The sequence below is a fragment of the Triticum aestivum genome, chromosome 3D, assembly GCF_018294505.1.
Source record: "Triticum aestivum cultivar Chinese Spring chromosome 3D, IWGSC CS RefSeq v2.1, whole genome shotgun sequence".
Taxonomy (NCBI): domain Eukaryota; kingdom Viridiplantae; phylum Streptophyta; class Magnoliopsida; order Poales; family Poaceae; genus Triticum; species Triticum aestivum.
Genome location: NC_057802.1, coordinates 5,873,190 through 5,896,466, shown reverse-complemented (window position 1 = coordinate 5,896,466; position 23,277 = coordinate 5,873,190). Strand labels below are relative to the sequence as shown.

The window sequence follows — 23,277 nt, the reverse complement described above, 5'->3', positions numbered from 1 at the left end:
CGCCTCCATCCCTGTCCAAATACAACCAGTCAGATTTCGGGCGTAATCTGTGATCTCAAGATAGTGGATTGTGGCTTACCCATTCTGCCGGATTGTATTCGGAGCAACCTTCCCGGATACTCATTTGAGCAAAATCTGCCTCCTCTCCCTTGAAGAGATCGGCCAATATTTTGGCCAGAGCCGCCTTATCGTCTAGCCCTTGTCGCTGGTAGCGGGTTACGTCACTAGTCCCGTTATAGCACCATACAGGATGCCCCTTTGCTGGATGGGTTGCACGCATCGGGTAATGGCAATAGCCATCACTTTGATCATGGTCAGCTTACTGCTAGCTAGCAGCATGACTTTGGTTGCCAACGAGCGCACCTCTTCGCTGACCTTTTGGGAAGGGCCTTTGGGCCGCCAGTTGAACCGCTTTATAGGCTGGTCATTTGAGTATTCAGGCACCCCTTGCTGAATCGGATCGATGAGAGGTACGTCTTCAATATAAAACCACTCTGAGGTCCATCCTTCGGGATCTTTTTGTGGAGTTCCAATTAGGTACCCTGTCCCGGCTATCCGCCATACTTCGGCGCCGCCCACCTCAAATATGGATCCTCCCCGGAGGTGAGGGACAAGACAGAAATACTTCCTCCACAAGTCAAAGTGAGCCTCGCAACTCAAAAATATCTCGCAAAGGGCCACAAAGCCAAAAATGTGCAATATGGACCCCCAGGTGAGGTTGTGGAGCTGGATCCCATAGAACTCCAACAAACCCCGTAAAAAGGGATGGATGGGGAAGCCCAAAGCTCTTAGAAGGAAGGGCACGAGACATACCCTCTCCTCCTTGCCCGGAGCAGGGGAGTTTTCGGCGAGGGCGTGGCCATCGACGAAGATGAGACCGGCGCGGACGGAAACCAAATCTGCTAGAGGGAGGAAGCCCTGCGTCTGCAGGCGACTCAGCTGAAGGTGTGAAACTGAACAGCTCGACCAATCGCCTGGGAGTGGGCCGTGCGGGCGCGAGGATGAACCTGGGAGGTCGGTCATGGCGCCTGGGAATTTTTTCGGTGTTGTTCCTTGTGAAAGGGGGACGTAAACTATCCCCCACGCCTTTGGATCTATAAATAGGCGTATCACCTTGAAGCTGGAAGGACGGACTCATGGAAAGATGGCATTGGGCCGCACGCCTTCTGAAAAGGTGCACGAAGCCCTTGCCCCGAGGTATGGTGATTAACTCTGACGATCCCACCTCAATCTCGAGATGTCTTCAAATCCCGGATTCTTGAGACTGTCCAGGCCCGAACACGATATTAGTCCGGGTTCCGGATAGTATCCGACGAGATTTATGCGGCTCCAAATCAAATAAAGGAATGGAAGAACTCGTCTCGCAAGCCAATGATATGAAGATTCCAGAGGACAATCCCCGGCATTGGAGGCTAGTTCGGGGGCTACTAAGGGAGTTATGGATTGAGGGGTCCTCAGGGCGTCAGCCCATCGAATGTGGGTCGGACTGGTGAAGCCGCATAACGTTAGAAGCTCTATGAAGCCGTGGTGTGCCCTCCAAGTCAAGGATAGGCAGGATCTCTTTACCTCTCATTGTAATCTATCTTCGGTAACCCTAGCCCTACCAGTGTCTATATAAACCGAGGGTTGTAGTCTTTAGGGGGAGAGCTACATCCATCACCTCATATCCTTAGGGTTTAGCTCATGCTGATCTCGAGATAGATCTACTCTGTAATCATACTATACATTCAATACAATCAAGCAGGACATGGGGTATTACCTCTTCGAGAGGGCCCGAACCTGGGTAAACACTGTGTTCATCGTCCCTTGTTCCCCATCAATCTCAGATCCACAGCTCGGGACCCCTACCCCGAGGTCTGCCGGTTTTGACACCGACACTTGCACCGATGACAACTTACTTGAAGGATCTTACTCAATCCATAGGTAGGTATGGTGGACTCTCATGGCAAAACTGGGTTTAGGGTGTTTGGATGCACAAGTAGTATCTCTACTTGGTGCAGATGTTTTGGCTAGTATGAGGTGGAAGCAAGCGTCACGTGTTAGAGGATCCATGAAAATGTAACTTCTATTCGGAAATAAGTAAACATAACTCATCATGTTGTCTTCCTTGTCCAACATCAACTTCTTAGCATATAATATTTTAACGAGTGCTCACAATCATAAAAGATGTCCAAGATAATATATTTATATGTGAACCTCTCTCTCTCTCTCTCTTTATTACTTCCTATTAATTGCAACAATGACCAAAACTATGTTTGTCAACCCACAACAAGTTTCAATCCTCATACTTCTTATATGTCAAGTCATCACTCTCCATAAGATTATTATATAATCTTTTATTCTTTTTCTTCTTTTCCAAGATCAAAACGAGAAAGCAAAGCCCTTACTCAAAACTACTCTTTATTATATAACTCTCAGACTCGATTACATAGAGGGAACTCAAAGCAAAACTCAGAAACTAGATCATACTAAAACTCTTGTTCTACTAGATCAAGATATAACCAAAAGGATCGAACTAAGATTAACGATAAAGATAAAGATGTGATGGTGATACGATACCGGGGCACCTCCCCCAAGCTTGGCACATGCCAAGGGGAGTGCCCATACCCGTGTACTCATGTCTCCTTCTTCGGAGGTGGTGGTGTGGTATTCTTGGCGATGATGCCTCTCAGAATGTGATTCTCCTCCTCGAGCCTATTGGTTTGCTGCTTGAGATCCATTATTTCCTTACGAAGTTTGCCTATGATGGTTAGAGCACCATTCACCCATGGATGCTTTTTGGCTACGGGGTTGAAAGCAACACTCTTTTTCATGTTATTATAAGAGAGAAATTTAGCATTGGGAGGTATGACCGAATATGGTATTGCTGAGCTCTGTAGTTCCTCAAGCATGGCTCCAGGATTAAGGCGAGAGGTGACTTCTTGATCCTCCTCCATGGCATCCACTCTTTTCAGGTCGGCCTCCATCTCTTCCTCTACTGACCACCCAAAGTGATCAGCCTCGCTGTATGCTCTTGGGTCCGGTATCGGGTGAGAGACCCGACTCTCCCCGACCGATTCTTGCGAAGACATCTTGCTCTAAATCTGTTGCAGAAATAGCCAAAAACAAAAACAAAGGATATTGCCGTGGTAAAGTGGTCAAAACCTTCAAGAGATTATATAATGAATTTTTACCGACCAAAAGAAGTATCATGCAAGAAAACAGAGTCCGGAGGGCACACGAGGTGGCCACAAGCCTAGGAGGCGCGCCTAGGGGGGTAGGGCGCGCCCCCAAGGCTTGTCGCCTCCTCGTGCACTATTCAGACTACTTTTTATTTTCCTAATTTTTTAAATATTCCAAAGCAGAGTAAATTGCCTTTGGAAGACTTTTGGAGTCGGTTTACTTACCGTATCACATACCTACACCAGGGTTCTGGCGTGTTCTGGTAGGTTTCCCTTATGTACTCCTCCGGTGTTATGGTATTAATAATATTGGTTTCAACATTTATGGGAGTACCTGAGTGATTCCTTGCCCATTTACCACCTTCGGGTTAGTGGCCTCGGCATTGTTGATTTTGATGGCACCAGAACGATAAACTTCCTCAATAATGTAAGGCCCTTCTCATTTAGAGAGAAGTTTTCCTGCAAAAAATCTTAAACGAGAATTGTATAGCAAGACATGGTCACCTACATTGAATTCCCGTTTTTGTATCCTTTTGTCATGCCATTTTTTACCTTTTCTTTAAACAACTTGGCATTTTCATAGGCCTGGGTTCTCCATTCATCAAATGAGCTAATGTCAAATAACCTTTTTTCACCGGCAAGTTTGACTTCATAATTGAGCTCTTTAATTGCCCAATAAGCTTTATGTTCTAATTCGAGAGGTAAGTGACATGCTTTTCCATACCATTTTATACGGAGACATGCCCATAGGGTTTTTATAAGCAGTTCTATAAGCCCATAGTGCATCATCAAGTTTCTTAGACCAATTCTTCCTAGATCTATTAACAGTCTTTTGCAAGATCAATTTTACTTCTCTATTACGTATTTCTACTTGACCACTAGACTGAGGATGATAAGGAGATACAATTCTATGGTTAACATCATATTTAGCAAGCAATTTACGAAAAGCACCATGAATAAAATGTGAAACACCATCAGTCATTAAATATTGAGGGACTCCAAACCTCGAGAAAATAACTTCTTTAAGCATTTTAATAGAAGTGTTATGATCAGCACTACTAGTTGGAATAGCTTCTACCCACTTATTAACGTAATCAACAACAACTATAATATGTGTATACCCATTAGAGGAAGGAAAAGGTCCCACGTAATCAAAACCCCATACATCAAATGGTTCAATAACAAGTGAATAATTCATAGGCATTTCCCGTCGTCTACTAATGTTACCAATTCTTTGACATTCTTCACAAGACAAGACAAACTTACGAGCATCCTTAAAAAGAGAAGGCCAATAAAAATCAAATTGTAACACCTTTGTGTGCAATTCTATCACTAGCATGGTGTCCTCCGTAGTCCTCGGAGTGACACTTGCGTAGGATCTGTTCCTCTTCATGCTCAGCTATACAACGTCTAATAACACCATCTACTCCTTTATAAAGGTGTGGGTCATCCCAGAAGTAATGTCTTAAATCACAGAAAAACTTTTTCTTTTGTTGGTATATAAAAGTAGGTGGTATGAATTTAGCAACAATATAATTAGCATAATCAGCATACCAAGGAGTACTATGAGAGGCATTTATGACAGCTAATTGTTCATCGGGAAAACTATCATCAATAGGTAGTGGTTCATCAAGGACATTTTCTAACCTAGACAATTATCTGCTACGGGGTTCTCAGCTCCCTTTCTATCAATAATATGTAAATCAAACTCTTGTAGCAAGAGAAGCCACCAGATGAGTCTAGGTTTAGCATCTTTCTTTTCCATAAGGTATTTAATAGCAGCATGATCAGTGTGAACAGTAACTTTAGAATCAACAACATAGGATCTGAACTTATCACAAGCAAACACAACTGCAAAAAAATTCCTTTTCGGTAGTAGCATAATTCCTTTGAGCACTGTCTAGAGTTTTACTAGCATAATGGATAGCATTTAATTTTTTATCAACTCTTTGTCCTAGGACAGCACCAACAGCATAATCACTAGCATCACACATAATTTCAAAGGGTAGGTTCCAATCAGGTGGTTGAACAATAGGTGCAGAGATTAAGGCTTTCTACACAATCATCATCAAAAACAAATGGAACATATTTTTGCAAGAGATTAGTAAGAGGCCTAGAAATTTTGGAGAAGTCTTTAATAAATCTCCTATAGAAACCAACATGACCAAGGAAACTTCTTATACCTTTGATATCTTTAGGACACGACATTTTTTCAATAGCATCAACTTTAGCTTTATCAACTTCAACACCTCTTTCGGAGATTTTATGCCCCAAGACAATACCTTCATTAACCATAAATTGCCACTTCTCCCAATTCAAGACAAGATTAGTTTCTTCACATCTCTGCAAACTTGATCAAGGTTGCTTAAACAATCATCAAAAGAAGTTCCGTAAACGAAAAAAGCATCCATGAAAACCTCAACAATCTTTTCACAAAAGTCAGAGAATATAGCAGTCATACATCTTTGAAAGGTAGCAGGTGCATTGCATAAACCAAAATGCATACGTCTATAAGCAAAAGTACCAAAAGGGCAAGTAAAAGTAGTTTTTTCTTGATCCTCTTATGACACAGGAATTTGAGAGAAACCAGAGTAACCATCTAAAAGGCAAAAGTGTGTATGTTTTGATAGTCTTTCTAGCATTTGGTCAATAAAAGGTAGAGGATAATGATCTTTCCTAGTAGCTTTGTTTAGTTTTCTAAAATCGATTACCATTCTATAACATGTGACAATTCTCTGTGGGATAGGCTCATTTTTATCATTAGGAACAACGGTAATACCTCCCTTCTTAGGGACACAATGAACAGGACTCACCCATCTACTATCAGCAATAGGATAGATTATACCTACTTCCAGAAGCTTTAATATTTCATTTCTTACCACTTCTTTCATCTACAGATTCAACCGTCGCTGGTGATCAACAACTGGTTTAGCATCAGGCTCCATATTAATTTTATGCTGACATAGAGTGGGATTAATGCCCTTAAGATCATCAAGAGTATATCCAATAGCGGCACGGTGCTTCTTCAGAGTTTTCAATAATTTATTTTCTTCATGCTCTGAAAGTTTAGCGCTAATAGTAACAAGATATATCTCCTTTTCATCAAGATAAGCATATTTCAAGGTATCAGGTAATTGCTTAAGTTCAAACACGGGATCACTCTTGGGTGGTAGAGGATCCCCAAGAGTCTCAACGGGCAAATTGTGTTTCGAAACAGGCATCTGTTTAAAGAATATTTCATCTATTTCGTTTCTTTCATTCATGAACATATCATTTTCATGGTCTAGCAAATATTGTTCTAAAGGATCAGTAGGAGTCACAGCAATAGAAGCAAGACCAACAATTTCATCTTTACTAGTTAATTCTTTATCATGAGGTTGTCGACGAAATTTGGAGAAATTAAACTCATGAGACACATCCCCGAAACTTACACTAACAGTTTCTTTCTCACAATCTATCTTGGCATTAACAGTGTTCAAGAAAGGTCTACCAAATATAATGGGACAAAAATCATCTTGTGGGGAACCAATAACTAGAAAATCAGTAGGATATTTTATTTTCCCACACAAGACTTCAACATCTCTAACGATCCCAATTGGTGAGAAAGTATCTCTATTAGCAAGCTTAATAGTAACATTAATATCTTCTATTTTAGCATGTGCAATATCATTCATAATTTCTTGGTATAAGGTAAAAGGGATTGCACTCACACTAGAACCCAAATAACATAAGCCATGATAACAATGATCTCTTATTTTAACAGAGACAACAGGCATGCCAACAACGATTATGTGTTTATCTTTTTCATCGGGTTTAGCAATTTTAGCAGCTTCATCAAAGAAATAAATAACATGCCCATCAATATTATCGACCAAGAGGTCTTTAACAATAGCAATACTAGGTTCAACTTTAATTTTTTCAGGGGGTGTAGGTGTTCTAGTATAACTCTTACGGACTACGGCTGAAGCTTTAGCATGTTCCTTTATCCTAACAGGAAAAGGTGGTATCTCAATATAAGCAGTAGGAATAACAGGATCAACATTATAATTAACGATTTCTTCTTCAGCCTTAATGGGTTCTACTATTTTCACTTCAATGGGAGGATGATATTTAAACCACTTCTCCTTAGGGAGATCAACATGAGTAGCGAATGATTCACAGAAAGAAGCTACTATCTCATAGTCAAGTCCATATTTAGTGCTAAATTCACGAAAAGCATTGGTATTCATAAAAGATTTAACACAATCAAATTCAAGCTTTATACCTGACTCCTTACCTTCGTCGAGCTCCCAATCTTCAGAGTTGCATTTAATTCTTTCCAAGAGATCCCATTTGAATTCAATAATCTTCTTCATAAAGGAGCCAGTATAAGAGGTATCGAGCATAGATTGATCATTACGAGAAAGCCGAGCATAAAAATTCTGAATAATAATTTCTCTTGAGAGCTCATGATTGGGGCATGAATATAACATTGACTTAAGCCTCCCCCAAGCTTGAGCGATACTTTCTCCTTCACGAGGCCAGAAATTATATATATAATTCCGATCACGACGAACCAGATGCATAGGATAAAACTTCTAATGAAGTTCCATTTCAATCGGTTGTAATTCCAAGATCCAATATCATCACATAGCCTATACCATGTCAATGCCTTTCCCTTCAAAGATAAAGGGAAGACCGTCCCCTTGACTTCATCTCCGGGCAAACCTGCAAGTTTAAATAACCCACAAACTTCATCCACAAAGATTAGGTGCATATCAGGATGTAGTGTTCCATCTCCTGCATAAGGATTAGCTAGCAATTTCTCTATCATACCCGAAGGAATTTCATAATAAATATTTTCAGTAGGTTCAGTAGGTTGAGGAGAAACTCTTTGTTCTTCCGGTCGGGGTGAAGATACCCCGAACAAGCCCCTTAAAGGATTATTTTCCATAGTAACAATTGACAGTCAATTTCAGCACACAATATAAGTTTTTCCTTACCAAATTACACTCATCAAAGGCGCTTCACTCCCCGGCAACGATGTCAGAAAAGAGTCTTGATGACCCACAAGTATAGGGTATCTATCGTAGTCCTTTCGATAAGTAAGAGTGTCGAACCCAACGAGGAGCAGAAGGAAATGACAAGCGGTTTTCACCAAGGTATTTTCTGCATGCACTGAAATTGTTGGTAACAGATAGTTTTGTGATAAGATAATCGTAACGGGTAGCAAGTAATAAGCGTAGCAAAGGTGCAGCAAGGTGGCCCAATCCTTTTTATAGCAAAGGACAAGCCTGGACGAACTCTTATATAAAGCAAAGCGCTCCCGAGGACACATGGGAATTATTTTCAAGTTAGTTTTCATCATGCTCATGTGATTCGTGTTCGTTACTTTGATAATTTGATATGTGGGTGGACCGGTGCTTGGGTGTTGTCCTTACTTGGACAAGCCTCCCACTTATGATTAACCCCTCTCGCAAGCATCCGCAACTATGAAAGAAGAATTAAAATAAATCTAACTATAGCATGAAACATATGGATCCAAATCAGTTCCTTACGAAGCAACGCATAAACTAGGGTTTAAGCTTCTGTCACTCTAGCAACTCATTATCTACTTATTACTTCCCAATGCCTTCCCCTAGGCCCAAATCATGGTGAAGTGTCATGTAGTCGACGTTCAAATAACACCACTAGAAGAAAAACAACATACATCTCATCAAAATACCGAACGAATACCAAATTCACATGATTACTTATAACAAGACTTCTCCCCTGTCCTCGGGAACAAAAGTAACTACTCACAAAGCATGTTCATGTTCAAGATCAGAGGGGTGTTGAATATCATTAAGGATCTGAACATTTGATTTTCCACCGAATAAACCAACTAGCATCAATTACAAGGAGTAATCAACACTACTAGCAACCCACAAGTACCAATCTGAGGTTCTGAGACAAAGATTGAATGCAAGAGATGAACTAGGGTTTGAGAGGAGATGGTGCTGGTGAAGATGTTGATGGAGATTTATCCCCCCCCCCTCGATGAGAGGATCGTTGGTGATGACGATGGCTTTGATTTCCCCCTCCGGGAGGGAAGTTTCCCTGGCAGAATCGCTCTGCCGGAGCTCTAGATTGCTCCTGCTCAGGTTCCGCCTCGAGACGGCGGCGCTTCGTCCTGAAAGCTATCGTCTGTTTTTTTTCTAGGTCAAAACCCTCCATATAGCCAAAGATGGGCACCAGAGACCTGCCAGGGGGCCCACAAGCCCTGGAGGCGCACCCAGGGGGTAGGCCGCCCCCAGGCTTGGGGCTGCCTGGTGGGTCCCCTCTGGTATTTTCTTCGCCCAATATTTTTTCTTTATTCCAAAATAATTCTCCATAAAGTTTCAGGACATTTAGAGTTGTTCAGAATAGGTATATCAGATTTGCTCTTTTTCGGTCCAGAATTCCAGCTGCCGGCATTCTCCCTCTTCATGTAAATCTTGCAAAATAAGAGAGAAAAGGCATAAGTATTGTACCATAATGTGAAATAACAGCCCATAATGCAATAAATATTGATATAAAAACATGATGCAAAATGAACGTATCAGCGGGCGGCACCCTGCGGCTATGCAGCGCCTGCCGGGAGGTGTTGAGGTTGATGGGCGTCGTCGGCGGGCGCAACTTCTCTCCCACGGGCTGCAGCAACAAAGAACCACGAACACCGCCAAAAAGCCCTCCGAGTCGCGGGCTTGAGTCGGCTATGGCATGGCGTGGTGGTGATTTGGGCGGCCTGGCAGGAAAGCGAGGAAGGCGGCCGGGAAAATGGGCGCCGACGGGTGATGTGGCGATGACGGGGGCAGAGGGAGGGGCAGGGGAAGAGAAAAGGGACGTCTGTGCCATCGACGCTCTATCCATCTCGACGCAAGCGTAACCCAAATTTGAGCCGGAAATGAGTCGAAAGCAGACGAAAATCGGACAGTTTGCTTATGTGCGTTGGGTTGCGTTTTGCGTCTGTTTAGCCTCAAACGGCCAACCATTTTTTTTTTTTTTTTGAAATTAACGGCCAACCATTTAGGGTCGTGTATTGGGGTGGTGCGTTGGGGTTCGAGTTGGCCTGCTGTGCCGAAGCAGTCCATCTCGCGCCAGAGCGTCGTCCAAATATTTCGAGGCATTGGCATTTTTTTGGCTTCGCTCTTCTTCCCCCCTTTCTCCTCTTTCCCCCCACAACCCCGCCCCCGCCGCCGCCGCTCCGCTCCACCCCAGCCGGCGTACCCCGCCGGCGACCGGCGCCGCAGCTCGCCCATGCCTGCCAGACGGCGGATCCATTAACTGGTAGCAAGAATCTGCTCCTTTTCTGATCGATTTCCCCCCCTATTTGGCTGTTCACCGCCTCCATCTCAAACCCTAGCCACACGGCCATGGGTTCCAGTCCTGCTGCGCGTTCCAATCCCAGCAGGACCGGAAAGCGGGGGGATGCCATGGATGGTGGCAATCCACCAAGCAGATCTGCCAAGAAGTCCTCTGCTCTTCTCCCAAAGGGCTGGGTAGGAACTCCTCTGCTCTGCTCTGCTTTATTCATTCAGTTCATTCATATTACATCCGAGTCTCCTCAGCTGAATCCGCTCATACCTTGCAGAGCGGGACGGCGTCGTACAGATGTTCCCCGCACCTCATCCCGCGGATTGTGGGGCTTCTCAGCGAGGAGCAGAAGGGCTTCGTCAGAAAAATCGGGTTTGGGAGCCTGCTGTCCATGGCAGACTTCGAGATTAACAAGGCCCTTACCTTGTGGCTGGTTGGCAGGTTCAGTTGCGAGACCGAGGCGCTCGAGTTTGAAGGCGGCGTGTCGATTCCGGTGAGGCCGCTCGTCAAGTCTGTCCTTGGGATCCCTTCAGGCCCCATCCCAGTCGTGCAGTCTCCCTACAGTCACTTCTCTTCTACTAAAGTGAGGAAGGCCAAGGAACTGGCCGAAGAAATGTGTGGCATAACCGAGGAGGAACCCTTCTGTACAGCCTTCATGATGGTGATACTCGCGATTTATCTAGCACCAAACACAACCATGCTTGTCAACAGGTCCTTGCTTGGAGCTGCTCAGAAGGTTGGTAGCCTCAGACAGATGGACTGGTGCGGTTTCGTTGCTGACTACCTCATCAAAGGACTCATGGAATTCAAGGAATCGGATGCACCCTTTGTTCTTCTGAAGGGCTGTGTGCACATTCTGAGCGTAAGAAACATTCCGACCGCACTTATGGAAATTACAGACTGTTTGAATGTGCTGATGTTGCTTGTTTATTTATAAATCTATTTCCATTCACTGTCCTTGAAATGCAGGTCATTTTCATTGATCATGTGAAACACGCGGAATTCCAAGTACCAAACGGCTTTCCACGCTTGCGCGTTGTCACTACAGCGCATAACAAATGGGTAGCTTCACATCCCTTTGGTAGCTTGCTGGTAATTACCCATGCACTAAATCCTGCAATCAAACTGTGATACGCTATTTATTTGAAACACACCATTCATTATTATGGGTTTCGAGATCTGATGGGTTTCAACTCTAGCCTACCCCAACTTGTTTGGGACTGAAAGGCTTTGTTGTTGTTGTACACTATTTGATATTATGTGACATATGCCTTGTTCAAAATAATGGCATGCTCTATGCTGCTACAAGCATTACCAGTCTTGTAACCCACATCCATCCAATGAGTAGCATTTATTTACCAAATCTTGACCGGTCAAGTTTATTACTTACACGCAATTACATTTGAGTGACCTCTTTCAGAAGTATTTTTCTTTTTCTTAAGTTGCATATAATGATTGCTACAGTCAGTAACTTTACGCGTATTCTCATTCATATAGGTACGTCGTCTAGAAGAGTCTGTCTATGCTCCTGTGCTTAATAATGGAAATGGTAACATTGTTGAAGGCGGAGAATGCGCTGATTCTGATACAAATACTGATGCTCTAGCCAATCTGCCTGCTACCGACAACGATCAAAATAACCAGCATCCGGTTTCAGCAGGTCCTGCCAGCTTGTCCATTGTTGTAGCGTTAGAGACATCAGCTCAATCTGCAGGTACAAACCATCTTCACGGGGCCATGGGTTCCATTCCTGCTGCGCATGCTAATCCCAGCAGTAATGGAAAACAGGGGAGTGCCATGGATGGTGGTAGTCCACCAAGTAGATCTGCCAAGAGGCCCCGGAAGGTACGATCCCGGAATCCCTCCACTCCTCTGCTCTGCGTTTTTCAGTTTACATTACGCCTGAATCTCCTCAGTTGATCCGCTCATACCTTGTAGAGCGGGAGCGCGGTTTACAGATGTTCCCCTCGCCTCATTCCGCAGATTGTGGAGCTTCTCAGTGAGGAGCAGAAGGGCTTCGTCAGAAAAATCGGGTTTGGGAGCCTGCTGTCCATGGCGGATTTCGAGATGAACAAGGCCCTTACCCTCTGGTTGGTTGGTAAGTTCAGTTGTGACACCAATGCGCTTGAGTTTGGAGGCGGCTTATCGATTCCGGTGAGGCCACTCGTCAAGTCTGTCCTTGGGATCCCTTCGGGCCCCATCCAAGTCGTGCAGGGTCTCCATGTTGACTATGGTCTCTTCAGTCAGTACTGCACTGTTAAATTCAAGAACGCCAGGAAATTGGCCGAGGAAATGTGCAGCATAACCGAGGAGGAACCCTTCTGTATAGCCTTCATGATGACGATACTCGCGATTTATCTAGCACCAAATACAACCGTGCTTGTCAACAGGTCCTTTCTTGGAGCTGCTCAACAGGTCGGTAGCCTCAAACAGATGGATTGGTGCGGTTTCGTTGCTGACTATCTCTTCAAAGGAATCAGGGAGTTCAAGGAATCAGATGCACCCTTTGGTTGTCTAAAGGGCTGTGTGCACATTCTGAGCGTAAGAAACATTCCGACTGCACTTACGGAAATTACAAACTGTTTGAATGTGCTGATGTCGCTTGTTTATTTATAAATTTATTTCCATTCACTGTCCTTGAAATGCAGGTCATTTTCATTGATCTTGTGAAACATGCTGCATTCGAAGTACCAAACGGCTTTCCACGCTTGGGCTTTGTCACTACAGAGCATAACAAATGGGTAGCTTCACATCCCTTTGGTAGCTTGCTGGTAATTACTCATGCACTAAATTCTGCAAGCAAACTGTGATACGCTATTTTTATTTGAAACACACCATTCATTATTATGGGTTTTGAGATCTTGTTGGTTTGAACTCTAGCCCACCCTAACTTGTTTGGGACTGAAAGGATTTGTGGTTGTTGTTGTACACTATTCGTTATTATGTGACATGCCTTGTTCAAAATAATGGCATGCTCTATGCTGCTACAAGCATTACCAGTCTTGTAACCCACACCCATCCAATGAGTAGCATTTATTTACCAAATCTTGACCAATCAAGTTTATTACTTACACGGAATTACATTGGAGTGACCTCTTTCAGAAGTAATTTTCTTTTTCCTAAGTTGCATATAACGATTGCTACAATCAGTAACTTCACGCGTATTCTCTTTCATATAGGTACGTCGTCTAGAAGAGTCTGTCTATGCTCCTGTGCTTAATAATGGAAATGGTAACATTGTTCAAGTCGGAGAATGTGCTGATTCTGATACAGATACTGATGCTCTGTCCAATCAGTCTGCTACCGACAATGATCAAAATAACCAGCATCCGGTTTCACCAGGTCCTGGCAGCTTGCTCATTGTTACAGGGTTAGAGACATCAGCTCGATCTGCAGGTACAAACCATTATAACTGACTCCTATTACATTGTCTATAGCCAGGTTATAAAAGATATTACACAAGCATTTTCAACCGTTAATTGACATGTCATGTATGTAACATGCTATAAATTATGTATTGTATTCTCCTGACTCTGTTATCCTTGTACAAATCTCTACATTCAGAAGCTTGCCTAAAAGATGTAAAGCACGTAGCCATTAATCGAAAGCAATTCTTTTTCTTCAACATTGGTTATATGTATCTGAGACAAAATTCTTCCATGTATTTGATGTAACTTTTGCAGAACACATTATTTTTCCAAGAAGCGGCGAACAATTGCAGTCTGCTGGGCCTTCTTCTGAACCGTTTTCTGCACAAGTTTGTCTATGCCTTATTCTTTGAATTGCGCAGAAGAAACATCTGTAGATTATGGGTACCAATTCATGATGTGATGTTTTTCCTTTGCAGATTCTGAACGGGCTGGAGGTTCTTGCGGCTGCCGCCGAGAGCAGGAACAGGGATTCACCGTCGACGATGGAGAAGCATGATCGGAGCGCCAAAAGGGCAAGGGTGGAGCTGCCCAATAATGGGCAAATGGTGCGAGATGGAGAAGCCACCATAAGGATGGACATGAGTTTGTTCAGTTGCCGCGTCTGCTCCCACCCCGTCAAGCCCCCTGTCTTCCAGGTTAATTTCTTTCTCCAATATGCTCAATTAATTTCTTGCAGCTGAGGTCTGAGGATGGCAGTATCTGATACAATTTTGTGCAGTGCAATGTCGGGCATTTAGCTTGCGGCAGATGCCTTGCCGAGCTCCCCGACGAACAGTGCCAGATGTGTGAGCACGGCGGTGACTTTAGCCGCTGTCCAGTGATGGACGACGTCGTCCTGTCGAGCACGATGAAGTGCTCCCACGACGGCTGCCACATTTACGTCCCCTACCACGAGCTCGACGACCACCAGAGCACGTGCCCGCACGGGCCCTGCTTCTGCACGGAGACCGGCTGCAGCTTCGCGGGCGCACCGGCGGCGCTCCTCGGCCACCTCGCCGCCCTGCACTCAGTGCCAGTGCACAAGGTACACTACGGCAGTGTCCATCAGCTCCGGGTGTCGGAGCCACGGTTCCTGCTCCACGCGGAAGAGGACGACAGCGCGTTCCTCCTGGCCGTGGGCGTGCTTGGCATGGCCACCGTCGTGTCCGTGGTGTGCCTCAGAGCGGGAGCATACCCAGAGCCGCGATACGCGGTCAAGCTCTGGGCGAACGGTCCGCCGCTGCCGAGCAGCGCGGCGGGCAGCATTCTGCTGGACATGCAGGCGGTGACGAGCATCAGCAGGCCCGGCGAGGTGGCGGTGGAGGAGCTGCCGTCGTTCCTGATGGTGCCGCCGGCATACCTGGTTGACTGTGGGGCGTACAAGGAGGTGTCCCTCGACGTTCGCATTGACAGGATGTGACATGGTTCATTGCTGATGCAAGTATTTTGCATCGTTTCTTCATGGCGTAACTTGGGTTGTAATCGCTGCTTAGATGCCATTGCTGATGGAAGTAGGTGACACTAATTAAACTTCCTAGCCTGTAGGTGACTTGTCGTCTGGTTTCCCAATGCATGCTCAAAATGTTGATGTCTGTGCTGGAACGTGAGAGGCCTGAATTGTCCTGACCGGAAAACTATTAGTGCCACTATTGCCGCCATCCATTGTCAAATACTCCCTCCCGAAAAAACTTGTCCCAAGCTTATTCTTCAAACTTGGTGTTAGATACATCCATTTGGAAGACAAGATTTTTCGGACGGAGGGAGTAGAATAGTGCCTCTTCCTCTTCCACAAGCTTAAGCGCACGCCTGTGTGCCTTCTCTCTTGGAACAAGAATCTTTTCTCTAATGCTAAGAGCATCTACAACCGGATACACCTAATCTCGCCCCTCAAACGTTCACATTTGAAATTTTGCTAACTAGTAAACCTCAAATCCATATAAACTCGTGCGACATAAACTATCTCTACGGTGCAACAACAATCGTTTGGCTACTACATCAGCACGTGTCATTGGAATTAGATTACCAAAAAATGGCATGTTCTACCTATGTACTACCTATGGAGAAAGATTACAGCACGTGCCATTGGAATTGGATTACCAAAAATTGGCATGTCTACCTACGTATACTAGCTATGGACAAAGATTAGGCTGCCCTTGCCCTTGCCGTCTTTCTCGCGGAAGCATCGCTCTAAACCGCAAAATGGATCAAGCCAGATCTGCTTATCGTCGGAGCCGTCCGACCCGTCGCTGTTCTCCTCTTTCGGGTAGTCTGTGTTGGAAATATGACCTAGTGGAAAATAATAAATTTTATTATTCATTTCCATGTTCATAGTTATGTTTATGTTCTGTGTTATAATTGCAATGGTCCTTAAGTCTGTATATCAAAGAGGCTCGGAGAAAACCTTATGTGCATGTGCGAAATAATAAACGGTAATATAGGTTCTTAGTCATGCCTTTAAGACTAGCTCAAGTGTTATATGATGATCACGTTTTCCTAATCATGGGCATGAGAATGCCAGCAACTTTGAGGACGCAATGTTAGAAGAACATTTGTGTTGAACTGACTAACTTATTGTTATGCTATGAGATCCTTTCGTCAATGGTTTATAAGACAAAGAAAGTTAAACGTTTGCATATTCCTTAAACCATCGACTTCTTAACATCATTGGTAATTGGCTGACTATTACGGCAGCTTACGGGTTCACGAAAAAGTATGACAAAGGACTAGATAGGTTAAAATTGTGATTTGCTCCTCCGACGATGAAGATATATTCTTGGGGCCCTCTCTGTGTTACGGTATATATCATCGGCTAGCCAGACACATCGTGATTTGATCACGTGGATGCCAGAGCACGGGACGAGAAGAAAGAGCAAAACCAGTAACGAGAAAACTCGCATACTGAGCAACTTGTCGATTCACGGGGATGCTGATAAATCTCACCTCAGGTTTTTGTAACATATCGCTAAGCAACAGGAATAGCACACGGTAACTAAAGGTTCATTTGAATATATATTTGTGTGGGTATAGAGGTCAATATATATGTTCACGGTTTCACTATTGATCATTGATCAAAAAGAGTTTCGCTCATGTATATATTTCACCGTACCTACATGATCACACGCTTAGGGCCTGTTCGGGATAGAGAAAAAACGTAGGAAAACCAAAGGAAAGCTATTCCTAAAGAACTGCTCCCTTTTCAACCGTTGAGAATAAAGGATACTTTTGTTACCGATCCGCAGGAAAGGTTTCTGGGCAGCCAAATTTTTCGCGGAGGCCCGAGACAGTGGAAGGAAAAGGGCACCGAACCATGCATCCTAGGACCCACATCGGCTATAAAAATTATTGATCTGTACACATCGAGGCCACACAGGCAGCATGCAGCAAGCATTTAAAAATCAATGCAGGGGACCCACATATGTTGATTTCGTGGGTTTCTTGTCCTGCATTCCGGACACGACTGTGTAGATTCCTACAAAGTTTTATTTTCCGCTGTTTTGCATCTCACTTCCTTTCCATTTTCCCTATTTTGTTCCAAACCTGTGTTTTGGCACAAGTGTCATATATCTGCTGAGTAATAGAAAAGGAGTCTGAGAGAAAGTGAACGGAAAAATTTCGAAGACACTGGAAATGTTTCAGAGAGAAAACAGAAAATGTATTGAAGAAACCAAGAATTAGAATCGTTTCGGAGTAAACCATAAAGGCAGAAAAGTTTCGAAATGCATCCCTAGTTTTTGGTGGGGTGTCAAAAAAGTTTTGGAACATCCCGAAATTTTCCGGAGGGGAGGGGACGCCTCTTGCGCCAAAACACAATGTTCCTTGAAGGGGGAGAAGGTTCCCCTTTTCGTGTGGGTGGCGCGCGCAGCCCCGTTTTGGTGGAAGCTTGTTGGCCCCATGGTTCTCTAAAAAGAAGATATTTCATGGTGAATCTCCCTTGCACCGATGGTGAAAAGATAACACCTTCACCGCGTTTTTCCATCCACTCGGCAAGTTCGGTGCATATCTTCCATCAGGAGTAGCAGCTAGCAGCGATTACATTACACCAGCATGAAGAAATTATGCAAAACACTTGCATCAGCATGGACCATATCACACCCTGTCAATGCGAACGTCGAGGGACACCTCGGACGCGCCAGATCCAGCCAGATATGCAGGCGGCACCATCAAGAAAGACGGCAGCTCCTCCACGGCCACCTCGCCGGGTCTGTTGCTGTTCGTCACCGCCTTCGTGTCCAACAGAATGCTGCCCGCCGCGCTGCTCGGTGGCGGCGGACCGTTCGCCCGGAGCTTGACCGCGTGTCGTGGCTCCAGTGACGCTCCCGCACAGATGCACACCGCAGACACGACGGTGGCCATGCCGAGCGCGCCCACGGCCAGGAGGAACACGCTGTCGTCCTCTTCCGCATGGAGCAGGCACTGCGCCTCCGACAACCGGAGCCGGTGAACATTGCCGTACTGGACCTTCTGCACTGGCACCGAGTGCACCGCACTGAGGTGGCCAAGGAGCGCCGGTGGAGGGCCGCAGAAGCCGCAACCGGGCTCCATGCAGAAGCAGGGCGCGTGTGGGCACACTCTCTGGTGGCCGTCGAGCTCGTGGTAGGGGACGTAGCTCTGGCAGCCGTCGTAGGAGCACTTCATCTCGCTCGACAAGACGACGTCGTCCATCACTGGACAGCGGCTAAAGCCACCGCCATGCTCGCAGATCGGGCACTGTTCGCCGGGGAGCTCCGCGAGGCATGTGCCGCAAGCTAAATGCCCGACATTGCACTGCGCAAAATTGTATCAGATACTGCCATGCTCAGACCTCAGCTGAATGGAACAGGAAATTATTCGAGCATTCTTTGAGGAAAGAAATTAACCTGGAAGACAGGGGGCTTGACGGGGTGGTAGCAGACGCGACAACTAAGCAAACTCATGTCCATCCTTATGGTGCCTTCTCCGGCTCGCTTTACTTGCCCACTGTTGGGCAGCTCCACCCTCGCCCTCTCGGGCGTCCGATCGTCCTTCGGCGAACCCCTGTTCCTTCCCAAAGTGGCTTCTGGCGCAAGCTGCGTCTTCTCCGCAATCTGCAAGGGTATCAGAGGGAAACACATTATTTGAATTACTGCCATGCCATGCCATGCCGTGTGGAATTGGAACCCATAACGTAGCGTAATTAAAAATAATAATGTCACAGAAGTGAAGTGTCAACAAACTTGTGCAGAACACGGTGAAGAAGGCCCAGCAGACTGCAATTGCTCGCGGCTTCTTGGAAAACCTACGCGTTCTTCCAAGAAAACGCACCCCTCAACTCTGTGAGTGTTAAATGAATACACTGTAGAATTATGTGCAAAAGAAAAAAAGAATACATGTTACAATTTTGTCTGAGATATGCAAACATAATGTTAAAGAAAACAGCTGTTTCCATTTCATGAATATGTAGAGATCTTGTACAAGGGTAACAAAGTTGAAGAATACAGAGTTTACAGCATGTTACATACATGTTGTCCGGAACAAGCCTTGCCAATTAATGGTTGAAAATGCTAGTGTAATATCTGTTATAACCTGGCTATAGATAATGTAATAGGAGTAAGTATCTGGTTCGTACCTGCAGATCGAGCTGATGTCTCTAAAGCTACATGTTCAACACCGGCCAAGCTTGTTACATCAGGGGTTGTTCTGGCAGGGCCAGGGTATGCTGAAATCGGATGCGGGTTATTTTGATGGGTGACAGTGATAGCAAACTGATTGGCCAGAGCGTCAGTATTTGTATCAGAATCAGCACATGTTCCGCCTTCAACAATGCTACCATTTCCCATGTTATTGAGCACGGGAGCATAGACAGACTCTTCTATACGACGCACCTATTTGCATCAGAATGCGCATTAAGTTACTGATTGAGCAAACATTATATGCCATTTCATAAAAAGAAAAATACTTCTGAAAGAGGTCACTCAAATGTAATTCCGTATGAGTAATAAACTTGATCGGTCAAGATTTGGTAAATAAATGCTACTCGCTGGATGAATGTGGGTTACAAGACTGGTAATGCTTGTAGCAGCATATAGCATGCCATTATTTTGAACAAGGCATATGTCACATAATAAAAAATAGTGTATCACAGTGAGTTTGATTGCAGAATTTAGTACATGAGTAATTACCAGCAAGCTACCAAAGGGATGTGAAGCTACCCATTTGTTATGCTCTGTGGTGACAACGCCCAAGCGTGGAAAGCCGTTTGGCACTTCAAATGCAGCGTGTTTCACAAGATCAACGTAAATGACCTGCATTTCAAGGACAATGAATGGAAACAAAATTTATAAATAAACAAGCGACATCAGCACATTCAAGCAGTTTGTAATTTCCACAAGTGCGGCCGGAATGTATCTTACGTTCAGGATGTGCACACAGCCCTTTACAAAAACAAAGGGTGCTTCCGATTCCTTGAACTTCCTGATTCCTCTGAAGAGATAGTCAGCAACGAAGCCGCACCAGTCCATCTGCTTGAGGCTGCCGACCTGTTGAGCGGCTCCAAACAAGTACCGGTTGACAAGCTTGGTCGTGTTCGGCGCGAGATAGATCGCAAGTATCACCATCATGAAGGCCATACAGAAGGGTTCCTCCTCGGTCATGCCGCGCATTTCTTCGGCCAGTTTCTCGGCGTTCTTCCCTTTAAGACAGCGGTGCCGAGTGCGGAGAGCGTCGCCGACGTGGAGGCCCGCCACGACCTGGATGGGGCCCGAAGGGATCCCGAGGACGGACGCCACGAGCGGCCTTACCGGAACCGACACGTCGCCTTCGAACTCGAGCGCCTCGGTGTCGCAGCTGAACCTGTCGATCAGCCACAGGGTGAGGGCCCTGTCCATCTCGAAGTCTGCCATGGACAGCAGGCTCCCAAACCCAATCTTTCTCACAAAGCCTCTCTGCTCGTCGCTGAGAAGCTTCATCATCGGTGGGATGAGGTGAGGCGAGCACCTGTACGCCGTGTCTCCCTGCACACAAGGTAGTATGAGTGAGTGGATTAAACAAGCGACTGACTGAAGGGATTTACTCTAGATGTGAGCTGAGCTGAACTGAATAAAGCAGAGGGATTTACTGAACTGAACTGAGCTGAATCCAGTCCAGCCCATTTAGATGCGGGAAGAAGAAAAGGGGAGGGATTTACCTTCCGGCGGGACTTGTTGGCGGAATTGTAATGCCCACGCTTTCTGCTCCCGCTGGGATTCGCAGGCGTGGCGGGATTGGAGCGCATTGCTGCCTGCGTAGCTAGGTAGGGTTCGAGATCGAGATTGTGCGCGGCCAAACGGGGGGGAATCCAGCAGGAAAGGAGCGGATTCTCGCTACCAGTTAATGGATCCGCCGTCTGGCAGGCAGCGGCGGGCTGCGACGCCGGCCGCCGGCGACTGGAGTGGAGTGGAGCGGCGCGGCTGGGGAAGAAAAGGGGGGAAGAAGAGCGAGGGTTCGTGGCGAAGGCAGAAATTGCCATGTCTCGAAAAAATTAATTTGGACGACGCTCTCCCTCGGCCAACCGGCGCGAGCTCCGATCGGTCAGCTTCGGCACTGCACGATTAGGCCAACAGGCCAATTACAGCCGTTGGATCTCAGCTCGTACGTGGTCCTCTTTTGCCCTAGCACATGCTGCTTCCGCTCGCAACAGTATTAGTACTCCCTCTATAAACTAATATAAAAGCGTTTAGATGATAATGTCGTTTTGGCTCTCTGCCACCATGAAGACCGGTTTTTTTTTGAAAAATTTCAAAAAAATTGATTTCAAAAAAATCTGAAAAAGTCTGTGCAAGTAAACAAGGATGTGAGGCGTGCGTGTGCAAAATTTCAGGATGAAATACGTTGAAATGTGACCTGTACAAAAAAGACAAATTCAGGGTTTAGGAGGATCAATAGTATCATGTGTTAAAAAGTATCAGATTTGTCCTTTTTGTCCAACGTATTTCGTCCTGAAAATTTACACACTTGTGCATTATGCCTTCATCTATCTCTGGATTTTTTTTTCAGAATTTTTTGAAATTTAAATATATGAATTTTCACGAATTTTATATTTTGCATTTGGAGGCCTACACATAGCTCGGCCTCCAAAAGCAATTTCCGCGTTTAACTGTGGATACTGGAGCACATTAATTTGGGTTGCGCGCAAGTATGATGATGGACTATAAACCTAGAATTTACATATCAGATCTAATTAATCAAGCCTCTTAAAACATCCACGGACGTGTCTGGACGTGTTCACGGACAATGATCGGTTGCCAGAAACCATAATTGCTACATTCTGGGATAAGTTGTCAACGTATCTCACATCTTTCAACCTTTCAGAAGGTTCTTGAACCAGTTTTTCTGGTTTATTTTTTTTTCTTTTTCCTTCTTATTTTCTTTTTCTTTTTCCTTTTCCTATTTTACCCTTTTAGTTCCTTTTTCTATTTATTTATTATTTTTTTACAAATTTCAAAAAATGTTCAAAATATTCAAAATTTGCTTGCGTTGCCAAATATGTTAAGATTTTACAAAATTTGTTCGAAGTTTTAAACAAAATTGTTTTTTGCAAAAATTGTCCGAAGTTTTCAAAAAGTGTTTCGGTTTTCAAAGGCTTTTGGAGAATTTCCAACATTTTAATCATCAACACCCCTTTTGTTTCCTGATTGCTTTGCAGGTCTTGATCAAAAAGAAGAAGAAATGAAGATGAAGATGTAGTTTAGGACTTCTATTTCCTTTCTTTTTATTCAATATAATGATTTTGTAATTGTATTTATATAAGTAAAGCTTATTGTTTCATTATCCAGATTGTAGGATTCATAATATTACTTTGTACTAATTTACTTATTAATAAAGTTTTTTATTCCTTTTTGGATAAAACTTTTGTCATATAACTTTGTAAAAAGAATTTCATTATTAATTCTCATCCTATTCTTTATTTGTTTAATTCTACTTCAACTGTAATATGGAGTTGTACTTATGCACTTAGGTCCTTAACCTATATCCTATTTGAATTGTGAACCAAATACTAAAAAATGAGCAAAGGTCATGTCAAAATTCATACTTGAGTCAATCTGTTGTCCTTGGGACACCTCCATTTGAGTGATGTTTGCTCCCACATTTGGTGTTTTCTTCTGTATGATGAGTTTCTTCAATGTTCGGGCCCATTTCCTACAGAAACACATTATGCGTTAAGTTGTAGACGTATCGCACACCTTCGATGCTACATGGGGTAGCTCACTTTGCATTTTTTACCGGTTTTGGGAACCTTTTAGAAGGTTCCTGAACCGGGTTTTCTGGTCTACTATTTTTCCTTTTCCTCCTTCTTTCCTTTTTATTTTACTTTTCTTATTTTCCCCCTTTTTCATTTTATTTTTATTTTTTACAAACTTCAAAAAATATCAAAATTTGTTTGGTCAAACGGGAGAGTG

At 44.5% G+C, this 23,277-nt stretch overlaps 2 protein-coding genes across 3 annotated transcripts; one reads left to right on the top strand and one right to left on the bottom strand.

Moving 5' to 3' along the window:
* The first annotated feature begins 10,217 nt into the window (after nt 1–10,217).
* Nucleotides 10,218–15,543, top strand: LOC123076795 (uncharacterized). Of its 2 annotated transcripts, XM_044498924.1 has the most exons (11): nt 10,266–10,448; nt 10,525–10,660; nt 10,753–11,337; nt 11,445–11,567; nt 11,973–12,320; nt 12,414–13,016; nt 13,124–13,246; nt 13,655–13,871; nt 14,159–14,232; nt 14,323–14,541; nt 14,625–15,543. In XM_044498924.1, the coding sequence occupies exons 2-11, from the start codon at nt 10,535–10,537 to the stop codon at nt 15,303–15,305; spliced, it is 3,099 nt and encodes a 1,032-aa protein (XP_044354859.1). In that variant the 5' UTR covers nt 10,266–10,448; nt 10,525–10,534; the 3' UTR covers nt 15,306–15,543. The 2 variants fall into 2 exon arrangements, with proteins under 2 accessions (XP_044354860.1, XP_044354859.1); XM_044498925.1 differs by having other exon boundaries at nt 10,218–10,660; nt 12,459–13,016.
* A 2,285-nt stretch (nt 15,544–17,828) lies between these two features.
* LOC123076793 (uncharacterized) lies at nt 17,829–21,327 on the bottom strand. The gene is made up of 7 exons (XM_044498923.1): nt 21,027–21,327; nt 20,254–20,853; nt 20,023–20,145; nt 19,470–19,725; nt 19,078–19,196; nt 18,742–18,948; nt 17,829–18,649 (listed from the first exon to the last, which is right to left on the bottom strand). The coding sequence occupies exons 1-7, from the start codon at nt 21,111–21,113 to the stop codon at nt 17,972–17,974; spliced, it is 2,070 nt and encodes a 689-aa protein (XP_044354858.1). The 5' UTR covers nt 21,114–21,327; the 3' UTR covers nt 17,829–17,971.
* Nucleotides 21,328–23,277: the final 1,950 nt, after the last annotated feature.